At 38.8% G+C, this 15,238-nt stretch overlaps 1 protein-coding gene and 1 long non-coding RNA gene across 2 annotated transcripts; both read right to left on the bottom strand.

Moving 5' to 3' along the window:
* Positions 1–802: 802 nt before the first annotated feature.
* Positions 803–1,774, bottom strand: LOC144637552 (melanopsin-like). Its single transcript, XM_078496624.1, has one exon. It carries the CDS (start codon positions 1,772–1,774, stop codon positions 803–805), a length of 972 nt encoding a protein of 323 aa, XP_078352750.1.
* Positions 1,775–12,871: 11,097 nt separating this feature from the next.
* LOC144638440 (uncharacterized) lies at positions 12,872–14,784 on the bottom strand. The gene is made up of 2 exons (XR_013567950.1): positions 14,566–14,784; positions 12,872–13,181 (listed from the first exon to the last, which is right to left on the bottom strand). It is a non-coding gene; the product is annotated as an uncharacterized LOC144638440 (long non-coding RNA).
* Between the last annotated feature and the right edge of the window lie 454 nt (positions 14,785–15,238).

Genomic DNA, 15,238 nt, shown 5'->3' with positions numbered 1-15,238 from the left:
CAAATCAGTGAAACAATCAAAACCCGAGGCAAATACATGTAGCCGGCACGGAGCGCGGTAAAAATATGTGTGAGCGAGTCACGATGGCGTTTGGTTTTACTTCGGATTGGTCGAGAAAGTGGCGCAAGTTTTTTTTTTTTAACCAATCACTAAGCGTAGCAATGCAAAACCAAAGCAACCGCAAAAGTGCGTGATGGAAATAAATACAAGGATCTACTTAATTTCAAGATGATAGTCACATACAGTGGAACCCCGATATAACGATCTTCGATATAACGATATTCCCGATATAACGATGAATATGTTATGTCCCGGCAATAGTAAAATGTATGGGACGGAACCCCGATATAACGATTCCTCGATATAACGATATAATTTTACTGCCCCCTTGGCATATCGTTATATCGGGGTTCCACTGTACCAAAAAAACGTAGGCTTAACCTATTCAGCAGTGCTTAATCGCACGTTATATTTTGAAGAGGCTTGGGGCGCTCTCGACCCAGCTCATCTGAATAAACTAAATGGAGGAGCGAGAAGCTTTCGGGAGCACACCACATCCGACAGTGAAATATTCTTTTAATATGACTCTGTTTTGTTATATCCATATCGCAATTGAAGGTTTTTTTTTTCGTCCTTTACGTCTTGGATATAGAACCTCAATTCCGTTGCCATAGCAAGTTAATCCGTCTTCGGACTCTGACTTGCATTGAAACCAAAGAACGTAAGCTCGCGAAAGCGGTTTTTATTAGTCATCTTGAATGTCTCTTATACCACCCCTCCAAAATATAACAAGACACTTGCCTTAAACTGGAGTCATAGGAATATCAACAGAAACAGTATCGTCTTTCCCTAAACCGCGATTTGCAAACATTTCCTTGGCCGCATCTCTGTATTTCTCATACCAGAAAAAGCAGACGATTGGGTTGATGAATGCGGAGGTCTTGGCGATCAGTGCTGGAATGACAAAAGCAAGTGGAGGAATCTCGTCAGGGTTTCCAATAGCTGACATCATCGACACAACTGCGTATGGAATCCACACAAAGAACGTGGATACAAACATGATCAAACCTGTCCGCATTGACTTCTTCTTTGCACTCACACGATCTCTGGTGATCTGCGAATTTCGTCCCCATTCTTTCTTAGCCTTTTTTGCCATCTTTCGCAGGTCGTATGAAATGGCTGCATAGGAAGCCACAATTACGATCAATGGGACAAATAGGAACCACACAAAAGTGAAGATTACGTACCAGGCATCGGCAGGATGAGTGGATTTCCATATGATCGAGCAAACCGCTCCACTGCCTTCTGATTGATAGGATGACCAACCGAACAGAGGCATACTTCCCCAGATGAGCACAATTCCCCAGACAACCAGAGTTACCTTGGCCATTCCTCGTTTACCAATGCGGGTTGCCATTGGTTGTACAATCTTCCTGTAGGTAGCGACGGCAATAACAACATGGTGTAGAATGGAAGAAAGCCCCACTACAGTATGGCTAAAAGCGTACCAGTTACAGGCTACGTCACCTAGAAACCAGTTCCGAGAGACGTTAGCTGCAATTCCAAGCGGCATTGCGGTCAAAGCTAGTGCGAGGTCGGCCAAAGCCAAACTAAGGATTGGGAAACTGGCTGGAGCGAGAAGTGAGCGCACCTTGTAAAAGGTCAGGATTACAATGCCATTTGTAATGATCGTTGCCAGCATTATAATAACGTAGAAGGCAGCAACTATGTTGTAGATATGGTTATCGAAGACTTCACCGATTTTACCATCCATGGCTCTTTCAATGAAGATTCGTTATTACTGAATCTGTGAACAATGGTGGAAACCACGAAATTCTGGCAAAGAAACAAGTGAAACAATATTGTTTATAAAAGTAAAAGGGATCTTCGTTTCGAAGTTATGTATGCACAGCAAGTGAATCACTTACGAATTATTCAAAGACCATAGCCGGTTCCTCGATAATTCAGGAGTGGATAGTAATATAAGAATATACCATTTTAGTTGGTCAAGATGCTCGGTCTATGACGCATTATTACCAGTACGTACGCTTTGATTGGAACACAACTTCTGACCAATAAGAATGCGCGTATGCCATTTTCGACTATTGACAAAATGTAGGTTAAAGGTGCATTCTGGGGCTATCTTTAGGCAATTTTATCAAAGGGTGCGTTTCTTTGGGAGTATCCAAGATTGGACTATTGATCTCAGATCACACGGATGCTTTGCTCGATGTGAATGATAAGATGTGAATCAAGCAGGTAACCGGTCAAAACGCCTATTTGTCAAAACAAACTTCCGACTATGTTTTCTTGAAATGAAAAATTACAGAGTTTAGAAATTATTATTTAAAGGTGTTAAAATTAATTGTGCAATTACAGTTAAAACAGCTCAAGGGTTCCTATCAAGGGCGAATTAATGAATTCATTAACGGAAATTTGATGTCATTCTTTGTTTCAAAAGGCGACTCGATTCCAAGGGCGTATTTATTTGCAACATACGCGTATACCTGTCGCATTTCTAACGCTTACCCAGTTTCAAATAAATGCGTCGATAACCCCCAAATCCCCTGGGTAAACATCAAGACACAGAACAAGTTTTATCGAGTGGTGAAAGGAATGTAGCTAGTCAGAATACGACAATGCTGACATGACCAGTGATTTTAACACGACAATAGATGATGAGGGGCACGAGGCTGAAACAGCCATTGCACGCCGGTGCTTCCTAATTATTTATACTTTCATATCTTAGATCAGTATGATAAAAAAGGGAATCAAAGGAAATGAGAATCGATAGTGCTATCCCAAGCTTTTCAGAATTTTTGCCAAGCAGGAAATTTTAAATTGGTCCACAAAGGTATTCTCTAAATTAAAGGTTCAACGAAAAATAACAACAACGACAACAATAAACAAACAAACAAACAAACAAGCAAACGAGCAAAAGAGCGAATGTTAAAAGATCAATAATTTTTGATATTGGACGGTTGCGATACAATAATTAAATCTCTTCCAAATTTGGTCGGCGCTAGCCGAATAGCTGGAATTAGCCGGGGATCGAAAGCCAATCAGAAACACAGAAAATTTTGAATGAATAATAATGAGTATTATTTTTTTCTAAAGCATCTATCCGGTCCGGAATCTGGAATACTTGAATTTAATTGGCTGTTGACGCGCGTTCCGCCGGTCCAGTTTTTTTCTATCCGGACCGGCTTTCCAATTTTTTTTCTTTGGTCGCGATCGCTGGGCTAACAAAACATGAAAGTTTGCTCTCCAAAATCGTAGCTGCCCATCAACCTCTGTACTCGTGAAGGAAAATGCTGGTAGTTTCTTCAAGGCGAGTATTAATTTCTTTCACAAAAATCGAGTGTGGTTACCTTCGACTAAGTGCTGTTTGTGCACTTCGTCGAACTTCGCAAAATTACGCCATTGAATCATGACAGGTTTTCAACTCCTTTTGAGTAAGCCTCCTTCCCCCGAGGGGGGGGGCGGGGGTGCGTCCCCCCCCCCCCCCCACGAGCCTTAGAAGTCCACTCATTGTGAAAAAAAAATTAAAGTAAAAAAAAAGGGCAATGGTATTTCTATACTTCGACTATTTACATTCAATATGGTCCTTTGGGGTGAAGGTCACCCATTTGTAGTCGTGTAGTATATTTTGGACAAATTGTGTGATTCTAGGTTAATTTCAACGATTCATTCTACCTAGTGTCCTTCATAGTCGAACGTTCGAAGTGCCATTAATATTCCCTGGCCCTACCGACAGAAAGGAGACTGGGTACTTGTTGGGCTCGGAAGCACCCAAGACGGTTGAAGCTTGCCACTGTGCTAAAAGATCAAAAACACTCTGGCTGATTTATGTAATTACATTTGACAATGAAATGAAGAAAATATCTTTTTCCTGTCGTCCTTCTATGTACTGTCGTCATTGTTAGCTAAATAAATTGTAAATTACGTTTTCAAGGTTCTGTTTCGAAAAATATGTTTTGAACTTAAAAATGTACAGAATTTTTGTCGTTGTTACCTTCACTTTTACCTGCCTTTTTTCCTAACAAACTGTCTTCAAAACGCACGAAATGCTTTCTCAGATAACCTATTTTTTCAAAATCCTGGGGGATGATACCCCCAGACCCCCCTACCTTAACGCGCTCAAGATTTCGCACCGGAGGCCCTCATACGCACCCTCCCATGCAAAATCCTGGTTACGGGCCTGTTATCTGTCACTTTTTGCAAACATTATCTACTATCATTCAAGAAAATAAGATTCGTTGATTGAAAACGGTCAAATTAATCTTCCCAATGTTGTGCCGTACGTAGACGACCAAACTACTCATTTTCATTCAGTTACGCTTTCGCACTGTTTATCAGAATAAAATTCTACTGGGAATCAACGCGGAGATTATTATTTTCGTCATCTGCAAGTGTGAATAGCTTGAGAAAATGCTTTTCATTCAGAGTGTTTTTTAGTCGGCGAGGGTTTACACGCTGCGAGTAGTTTCTTTCAAGACCTTCAAAGCAGTTATCGCGGGTTTGATTCGGAAGCCGAAATCGATTTAAAAGTGTTTAGTTTTGTGCTACATTTGTGCTATATTTATTACTTCATTTGTTTTCTTAGATTTCTCAAGTCTAAATTGAATATGCTGAACCTTTACTTGAGTACGGTTCATTTTAGCGAGGCTATTTTACCGTAATGATTCGATTTAGCGCCCTCCTTCCAATAAGCGCCCCCTTCCAAATAAGCGCCCCCCTTCCAATGTTTTTTGTCAATAAGCGCCCCTATTCCAATAAGCGCCCCCATTCTAATAAGTGCCCCATCCTTATAAGCGCCTCTATTCCAATAAGCGCCCCTATTGTGGATAACTTCCCGTACTGAAGTCATCAACATCGAATAGATAAACTCATGAACATTCACCGCACTGTACAGGTATATATTTACTGCTAAAATGAACAATGCTTTTAAAAGTAACTGAACTTTCAACAATTTGTTACTGTTACAGGTCTTACAGTTCCTGTGATTGTTTGTTATTTTAATATTTATTTAAGTTTTGTTTTGAACATTTGGTTGTTTCTCAAAAAATTAAATAAGCGCCCTGTCCCGAATAAGCGCCCTGTCTCGAATAAGCGCCCTCCCTTGAGGTGCCAAAAGTAAATAAGCGTCCTGGGCGCTAAATCGAATCATTACGGTATACGGAATTAAATGTAGCTAACAGCATTATTATTCACTCTTGCTAACACGTCGATCGATTGAACAATGAACTTGAATGCGCGCGTAAAAAAAAAGATTTTGCGACAAATCTTTCTCGGTTTCTTTAACCAAACAAATTAAAGTAGGAAAAAAAATAAAAATGTTATTTGCCGGCCGGGAGGTCCGTATAGGGAAAAACTGTGCCCGAGGTCTTGAGTCACTTTAATCAAATTGTACGGTTATTTTTCTCAAACAAGCAAGAGAAAAAATTGCACAGCCCGAAAACGGCACAAATATGGTTCGTTTGCCAAGAGAATACAATAGGTCAACAATCAGTCTCTCCTTTGGGGTTATTAATCAAGGACATACAAAGGAAACAATAATACCGAGAACAATATTGCCTAATTAGTTCGCCACGCTTCCCCATAGCTTAATCGCATACCCCATAACCAGAAATGCGACGCAAATAAATACGTCGTCTCGTCTTCCGGTATACGCGTATGCTGCAAATAAATACGCCCCGAAATTCGATTTTATTTACCCGACAGACACGTGAGAATTTGAAAAAAGTTCCCTAATTTACATAAAATGAGTCAACTACATTTTTCCCACTTTTTCTTCTTCCAGTAGTGTTTTTGTGCCTTTTCAGTGTACGAAAATGTCTTTCCTCTCTTTTGGTATTATGAAAGGGTTGAAAAAAATGAAGAACAAAATGATAGGAAAACACCATGTGTGACATTTGGCGGTTGACTAAATGTAATCAAAATTATGCAAAATCTGGCCGAATTCCCACGTGTCTGTCGCGTGAAGCCAGACAACAATCCAACCAACATTTGAGTTTTGAATTGTGTCGCCGTTTGAACATTGAAATATTCAATTAAAGAATGGAATATTAATGCAAAGAATGAAATCAAATTTCCATTAACGAATTCATTACCTCACCTTTGATAGGAAAACTTGTGCTGTTTTGGCTGTAATTGAACTGGCAGTTTGCAATAATTTCCTGAACCGAGCTAGATTCGATCGACGAACACAAACTTCCATAACTCTGCTTTCATTCACTTTGCCGCCTGGATTCTTCTTCGAGTTTTTGTAATTCCTCCTCATCTACTTGAAAAGACTGTGAAATTTGCTTCCCCGTATATGTTTTCGCGCGAAATCTAAGGCCGAGATGCAGGGCTTATGTCGCTCCATTCTCGTTCCTAGAGCCGCCTGTTCCTCTCAGCCGGCGGAGCCTGGGAACGTGCAACAGGCTCCTCTGGGGATACATGATTTGATTGGTTAGATTTTAAACAAAAGGGATTAAAGATCTAGCCAATCAAGTCAACCGTTGTAAACTCTCTTATAACAAAGGTGTTTTGAATCAGTTGATTTGATTGGCTAGATTTCGAATTCCCTTTCTTAAAAATAGTTAAAACTAGCCAATCAAATCATGTCCCCAGAGCCACCTGTTTCTCGTGACCCAGGTTCCCCGGCTAAAAGGGACCAGCGGCTCTGAGGATGAGAATGATCCCTGCCTACGCTAGACTTTTTGACTTTAACTGAGTTACATAATCCGACTATGATATGGAAACTCTTTCATTTTCACTCATGTCAAAATCCCTTACAGGAACTAACAAACTTGATATGATAACGGTAAATTTCGCAATCGGACTCAGAACGTGCAAAAGTATTTAATTACCTACAGCACGCACTGACACTTGCATATGTCACCTTTCTTCAAATTCCAAACTAACCGTTATCTCTCTACTTGACAATAGAGTTAACATGACTTAGCTTCGAAACGTAGCAGATTTATTTCGCTCATTTTCATTCTCAATGGTAAATTTATCGTCTGGCAAATTTTAAAAGGCTGTCGTTCTGCGTCTCGCCCTGCTTGCACGAGACTTTCTCACTTTCAATGAGTTACGTAATCCTTTTTACGATATAGAAGATTCTCTTTAATTTCACTTATTCCGCCGTTTCCCCAAAGGAAAATAACTGTCTAAATCCCTTACAGGAACTACAGCATCTCATAGGTGGTCAATCTTGGACATATCTTATTCTGTCCAGCCAAATTAATAATTGTTTAAATTCTTATAGAAGCAAACAAAATACAACAACGACCGAGTTAGTTGGTAACTCGAGTAGAGCGTATACGAGAAAAAATGCTTACCTAAAAAAAAGTGAGTTAAACAAGCAATACTCGCTACATATGAATCTCGTATGAACCTGTCACATCCATATTTGATATCTCTAACACGGCAGTACTTGATATCCCTATCACTGCCTGTGAATCGAATGCTCTGTTTTGATTGGTGCGGCTTAAAGGGCCTTCTAATTAGTATTAGATGCGGAGCACGTCCGACCCGGCATAAAGTAGAATTTAATTGCCTCACAAACATTCCGCCGCTAAAGAAGTCCACCAATCACAGCTAATTTTACAACTATCCAATCGAGGTTGCCTAATCGCGCTAGGATTTCGAGCTGAATTTCGAGACGGACCTTCGAGTTGGATTTCCGACTTGGATTTTCGAAAATCGAATATCCAACTCGAGATCCAACTCGAAATCCTATCTCGGAAGTTAGTTTGTTTGTTCATGATTAGAAGCACTGGTAATTGATTCGGAGTTTTCAAAGGGCCATTCCTCCTCGCTTATCGATCACCCTTTTCTCAGGAGGAATAAAGTTCCCTGTTTAATTAGCTTCTAACTCCGTTGAGTATTGATAGTCAGTTTTTTTTCATAGTCAGCAAACCGACCGTAAAAATATGGCGCTTACTATATTTATAATTCAGTTTTCGGTTATTGTTTCACAGAAACTCAGAAACTTTTACATCTATTGATTCATGCACACAGGATCTTCTTCAAAGTTGCGCAACACTGTACAATTGGCATAAGTGCTGCAGTAAATCGACCAAAATGGAATTTGAGCAGCCCAATTTTTTTTTTCTTTGTCCAACGAGGGCAAAGCAAAAAAAACACTTTCAAGAGAGTCAAAATAGCCGCGGCAAATCCAGATTTCACGCGGCTATTGTTCATTCCTCTCGCTTTTGTTAGGTAAAATAATGCCTACCTTTTTACGATCAGGACCAATACCTTGATATCATCAAACGTTCCTCTCGAAACGGCCTCCGCAATCTGAAAAAAAATGAGTTTGACAAAACTATTTTAAAACACTGAGAATTCAGGCCAACGAACTTGGCTCTTAAAAGAACGATAATTAATTAAAACTAATAACTTGAAGCCGTAATATATGGAACAAATTAGTAGGACAATAAAAATTCAACAAGAAAATTAACACTAGCTAATTAGTTGATTAATTTAACATGTTCGCATTACCGGTATATTTTTGGTAGGTAAAAGAAATAATTAACCATCTTTTTACGATAAGAACCAATACCTTGTTTATATCATTCCCGCGTTCCTCTGGAACCGAACTCTGCAAACTGAAAGTAAGATTTTGACAAGACTATTAACACTGAGAAGTCAGGCCAACGAGCAGTTTTGATTGCCTCTCTGAAGTAACAGTAATTATTTAATACTATTAATCTGAAGTCTTTATATATATATGAAACAAATTAAATTAGTAGGACAATAAAAATTCTAAAAGAAAATTACGACTTACTAATTACCCTATTACAGGAAATTAACGCTCGTGTTAATTGGGGTATTTGAAATTAACGCCACTTAAATATACCCGAATTGGGGGGAAACTTACTCCTGAATACAGGAAGTAAACGCCAAAGAGAAGGTATTTTTTTTTAAATGAAAGAAATTAACGCGATTAACACAAGGAAGTGCAGTTTGTGGCGACAACAAGAACAAATTTTATTTCAAGAATGAATTTTTTTGGCCGAAATCAAAAGAAGGTAATGTGTTACATGCCAAACTGCCCTTCAGAAAGCAGACATAAACTGCGAATATTGAAAGATCGAAAAACAAGCTAATAGTTTGCAGAAAAGGGAAAGTCAACTATGCCTGAACAGGATCCAGAATTTAGGGTGGTATTAATGGAAATTAGGGTCGCGCAAATTAACGCTTCACTTTATTATTATTGTCTCGGAAATTAACGCTGTCAAAAATTAACGCGACTCAAATTAACGCGAATTTTAAAAATTCGCGTTTATTTCATGAGGCGTAAATGTCCTAATAAAGTAGTTGATTAATTTCACACGTTCGGATTACTGGTATAATTTTAGTATGTAAAAAAATAGCCTACCTTTTCACGATAAAGACCAATACCTTGTAATCATCGCACGTCCCTCTAGATTGACTCTTAAAGCAACGATAATTAGTTAATACTATTAACCTGAAGTCGTTGTATATGAAACAAATTAGTAGGACAAGAATATATTAAAAGGAAATTAAGACTTGCTGCTTTGTAGCTGCTCTCGGCTTTGGCGAGCTTTAGGAGTCTATATATATAGCAAATTATTTTGTGGCAGCAGTTTTCGATCTTCTGTGGTCTTGCAAATAAAAACAAATTAATCACTTTATTTCAATGCATTTAGCACTGTTGTGCATATAGTGGACACTGTACATAAATAAACAAATATTGCAAATCGAACATAAACTTGTTAAAAATTAAACCCCATCTGGCAGGAGGCTAACCAGTTGGCTATTTACAAAGCGTAGGGGAGTTGAATTCGGGACGACCGAAGACAAAACAAATTTCCTTCAAAGCTCTGATCCGATCCGTTCATTCCTATTAAGGCCGTGCCGCCTGTAACACGTCCACCAATCACAGCTGCTTTTCCCAGCTATCCAATCATAGAGCTGCGAATACTAACCATGCTTAGATTGGTTATTAGTTTTCAAAGGGCCATTCTTCCTCGCTTCTCGATCTCTTTAAGATTTCAGCGCGAGTTTTGAGGCGCGGATAAATGGAGTTGACCTTTTTAACTTCCTTATGCCCAATAAATCGATAGCTATCAACGTATTTTATTTTATTTTGATTTTGAATAGCTCCGTGTGTTAAAAGCTTTATATAGGAAAGGCCCACTTGGAAAAGATCATTCGAAAAAGGACAACCGGCCGACACATTAGCCTGCGCACAGTCTCGCCAGTGCAGTGGGATAGGGAGTAAAAAAAAATGCGAGCGGAGAGAACTGAAGAAAATGAGCGAAGCGAGCAGAACACGCTCGGCTTCGCTCGCCAAATTTGTTTTTGCCCTTTAACCCACTGGGGAACCTGTTCGCAGGACTACTCAAAGCATACTTGTAGCAGTTTCAACAAAATAATGTAAAGATAATGTAGTTTGTTTTTAACTTTATGTTGATAACCGCCTACCAAATTTTTGAAAAGCTGACGTTTCGAGCGTTAGACCTTCGTCGTGACAAATCTTTTCTCTGACGAATGACAACCACTTGAAACGGCGGCTTTCCGAATTCGGTGGTCGATTTACCTGTGCCAATTTCTAGTTTAAAAATCAGCAAGTAAGTATTTCTCTTACCTACCGATGGAGACGCAACAACAAAAAATTCTTGAGGAAGCAATCACTCTTGATTGGCTAAGGTAAACAAGTCTTACAAAAGGGTCGTAAAAGTTTAGGGACGGGATGCGTTGTTTCATTGGGTTAAAATTGATTGACCTAAAAACACCTGTTCTTGATTTTATTTTTTTAAGGAAACATGATTCAAGACTTAAACACTTTTAGAACATTTTACTTAGCTTCAAAGAATCCTTAGAGGCATGTTTATTTCTAACTGGATTTGCCCAAAAGAAAATTCAGTTTTTTTATTATGTCTTGTGGAGGAGGAAAAAAACGGGAGGGAAACATGGTCGACGAAGTATCTTTGAATCACTTCAAACCCTTATGTGAGTTAATATGTTTTTTGATAATTTGATGTGATTTTTCGACAATTATACCGCAGTTTATGGAGGAAAAAACCGATGCAATAATATTACATTACCTTGAAATTCATGTGGAAGCAGTTTAACACAAAACTACGGTAAAATTTTCGATAAATGTTGGAAAACGTGACTTGCAGATTTGAGAAGGTTTTCGAGCATTTTTTACAATGTTAACAGAATTAGCAGAAACTTTAAAACAGTTAGCACTATCGACAATCGGCTAGGCACTCTGATTTACCAAGCATTGGTGAGACTTCTTGCAGAAATTTGGGTTCGTGGCTTTAGAAGACCGTAAATTTCTGTCAGTTCTGCTCCAAAAATTTTCCTTAAACTTGCCTATATTATGTATCAAGTCAATATAAGCTGATTTGCAAAAGTATATCAGCATTTTTTACTGGATGCGATTTTGTTCAAAAAGTGGGGACCAGTTAAACGCTAATAACATAAAAAATATTTTTATCCACTTAAATCGAATTTTATCACATTATTACTGATTGATTGGTAACGTCTTTTCAAGGTTTCATAGCCATCGCGACAAAGCCGAAAACGTTAGGACGCGGAGACGGTTTGTCGTGGGCGAGTGCGACCCGGAATAACTACGGAGCCAGCTAAAGCTCTTATCGATAGCTGGACAGTTAAATGTTAATTGTATCAGTCGCCAGTAGCATTTTTCGTAAGCTCTAAAACGACGAATTGACTTACTATAATACCATGCTATAATACTTGGCGATGTGGACGTTTCAGTTTGATCTAAACGAAGTGATGGTATGAAAACGCGGCAAAATTTATGTTGAATGAAAAGCGAGGAAAGCCGTGAAATTGTGTCAAACGAAAAAGGTTTACGAGGAGATTCAAACACATTTTTCGTAGCTCTAAAACGACGAACTGACTTACTCTTAATACCATAAATGGACTTGGCGATGTGGACGTTTCAGTTTGATCTAAACGAAGTGATGGTATGAAAAAGCTGCAAAATTTATGTTGAATGAAAAGCGAGGAAAGCCGTGAAATTGTGACAAACGAAAAAGATTGACGAGGAGATCCAAAATAATTGCGGTGTAAAAGGTTATATTCCCTGTGCAAGTCAACTAAAGCAGTCTGCCTCGGGTTTACTTGTTTACGTTTACGGCTGTCATCATCAAGACAACAAAAAACCAAATGAACTGAAAAGAAGCTAAGCTCAAATTCGATTAACTTTGATCAGGAGTTGCACGCTCCTAGTAATGGGCTCCTGCTTTGATCAAGCATACGCATAAGCGCATAAAAAAGAACGAACAAAGTTATTATTCTTATTCTAAGAATCGCCGCGACCTGATTATAAACGTATGCTGTCAGAACGAAATCTTTTGTTTTCTTGCTTATGTATCAAACAAGAACAAATATTTGCCCACCGTCCTCCCACCCCTCCTCCTCCCCGAGCATTTGACTTTTTCGAAACATTTTGGTCAAATGTCCCACTATGTTGGTAGTTTACACGGTCATTCCAGACCGGTTAGGGTTACACATCGCGGAAACCAAACGCCTGGTGGTTGGAGGCACTCCCTGAAAATTTGGTCGGGGTGTGTGGCGCGCTTTTTGAAACCCTCGCCATATTTCAGACCAAGACATGCGACACATTCGCTACCCTATTTTAGGCCTGACTTAAAAATCGATATCCTAAATCAGACCAGATCCTACCCAGGGACTGGATAGGAAAATGGTACAAAATCTATACCCCAGATTCAAACTAGAACGGCTCAAACACCGCACCTTTTATCGCCGCACATATCTGCATGATTGTTTTAAGAAGAATCTACCCCCACCCTCATAGTACTACTACCATAGTTGATCAGTGGTATGACTGTAAATTGCAAGCCGCTGACATGGTGATACTCTTTATTGCCTTGTTACATTTGTTTTAGCTTAAGAATAAGGCCGAAATCTTTGCTTCAGTTAATAAATTTAAGTAGAACATGCTTCGACGTTCAAGACGTAAATAAAGTTACAACAGAACTTGGGAAGCATTCAATAAGATTTTTCTTCAGAGTAAGACATCAGCGCCCAGTCCCTCCTCGGTTTCATCTCTTCTCGTTGCGATTTCTTGAATATTCTTCCCTTTCAAATTCATCTGAAAAGCAGTATTCCGTCATGGCTTCACAAATAGTTCTTTTCCTCTGCGCACATAAACTACTCTGAAAGCAAAAAAGATATATTTGATTTAGTCTTTCCATACCGAAGAGATTTAAAATAAACCTTAAAGTAATTAACTTTTATTGCTGGGACAGTTGCCGTTAATAAAGTGATGGAATTGGAGTCAAAAAATAGTTTAAAAAGGAGAACTATTATGTTGGTGGCGCGTCCAATTTTTATTTGTCTTCTCGGACTTTGGATATCCCGATGAAACACTGTCTCTCGTGTTTGATATATAATACGTTCACTTCAGTCGGGATTAAATTTGCACGTACTTCGACGGAAAGTTCCACCATTTGGCTACTCAGCGTAACGTAAGTCAACGCGAGTTTATCGCACGTCATTCGTTACATTTTTACCGCGCGGGACTAAGCCCGAAGCCTTTGCAACTTCCGTGCACTTGTGGGTATACTTGCGAGTCCGTTGCGGCTACTTGCGCCTCTGTTTGACTTCTGATCATTATTATTTTTTTTTTTTATCAGTTGTGGTTAGGTGTCATACATGGCTCGAGCAGCTAAAAGGCTAAAAAGTTGACAATCTTTTTTTAAATAAATTTAACAAATAAACCGTACGCTTTTAACTAAAAAATTGTAAAACGTTGAGCCCTCGATATCTTGGATCTCATGATAACTGAAACCAAAAGTCGTTTCCCTTGTATTCGCTTCACTCTGTCGAACTCTGCAATTTTACCCCCGATTTCTCGAACTACCGATTACTCGCCTGACGGCTCGTGATTTACAAGCCTTTCGAGTGTTCTCCCAACCTCCCGCGAGAGTTTATTGTGCCGGTAAATCCATAGAAAGTTTAGACTATTGCCATCTCATATCAAACGCGCGCTCGTGAAATAATCCTTAAATATACCTTATTTAATAAACCAACTTTGCAACTGACCACAAAATTTTCCGTGGAAACATATGTTTAAAAATAAAAACCGCTGTTATTTTTAAAACTGACAAAATTAGCACAAGTCTGCTTTTATTTTTTTTTTCTGAAAGACCTGTCAGGAATTTTGTTTTGTGCTTCATAAGACCTGTGATTTTCATGATACCACTTACGTAATACTTAGCCGAGGCACTCTTTTGCTGAAAATCCGTTGCAAAAAGCCGCCTCCCGAACATGAATATAGGCGAGAAAACGTTTTGTGAACGAACATGTGCCTATGATTGCTCATTATTTTATGCATGAAATTCGGCGATAGTGGAACCGCATAAAAAACCGGTTGATTTGGAAATAACAGGGAATGATTGAAAGGGTTACACAACTTCTATTAGTTGGAAACCATTTTACACGGTAGCCTGATTTGCGCGAAACTGATTTTATAAAGCAATATGATATCGAATGCGCCTTTTTTACCAGTTACTAGTTAAATTTTCACTATATTCTAACCTGATAGCTTCTTTTCCGTCCAGTTCTTTGACGATATGTGTGTTGTCGAAGGTCGTTTACAACTGCTCCGAAACAGACGTTATCAACGAGAAAGACGGCGAGGAAAAGTAACAAAAGCACTCTTTGATGATTCATCGTTACAGTTCCGCGCCTTGCTCGGAGCTTGGTCAGTTTCGAATACTTATACTAATAAACTGACGCTGTCCTTTATCGCTAGTGTCTTCCTGTGCTGGAGATGCATTAATAGCAAAATATACATCACAGCAGCGATACATTCACAATAATCAGCAAAACATATTAAGTGGACATTTCCTGGGCCGAGTGTAGCTAAGTGATTCTATCCGAGTGGGTTTCAAAATAGCCTCACTTAAATATCACATTTTACACTATTGTGTTTATATTTTATTATGTTACTACAAATGTGTCTTGTCTCGAGGTCTTAGCTACTTCTGATATAGAAAATTTATGTCATAATAAAACAAGGTCTCAAAAACAGCAATAGATTGTTTTTAAGTAAGGCTGATGTTTACACTCAAGACCTCAAAGAGATTTTACTTTAAGGTGTGGTACCCCAAAATAATCACCTCCTTTAACACATTGTTACATTTTAATTGAACAATAATTCGTAGTTTATTTTTAACTGCACGTACGTCAAGACAGAAAGTTCTAAACT

Source organism: Oculina patagonica, chromosome 14 (assembly GCF_052425735.1).
Source record: "Oculina patagonica isolate OP01 chromosome 14, crgOcupat, whole genome shotgun sequence".
Lineage (NCBI taxonomy): Eukaryota > Metazoa > Cnidaria > Anthozoa > Scleractinia > Oculinidae > Oculina > Oculina patagonica.
The sequence above is the reverse complement of the archived record's forward strand: the minus strand, read 5'-3'. Positions and strand labels throughout refer to the sequence as shown.

Excerpts from the sequence above, each read along its gene's own strand:
- LOC144637552 (XM_078496624.1), bottom strand. The coding sequence starts at position 1,774 with ATGGATGGTAAAATCGGTGAAGTCTTCGATAACCATATCTACAACATA.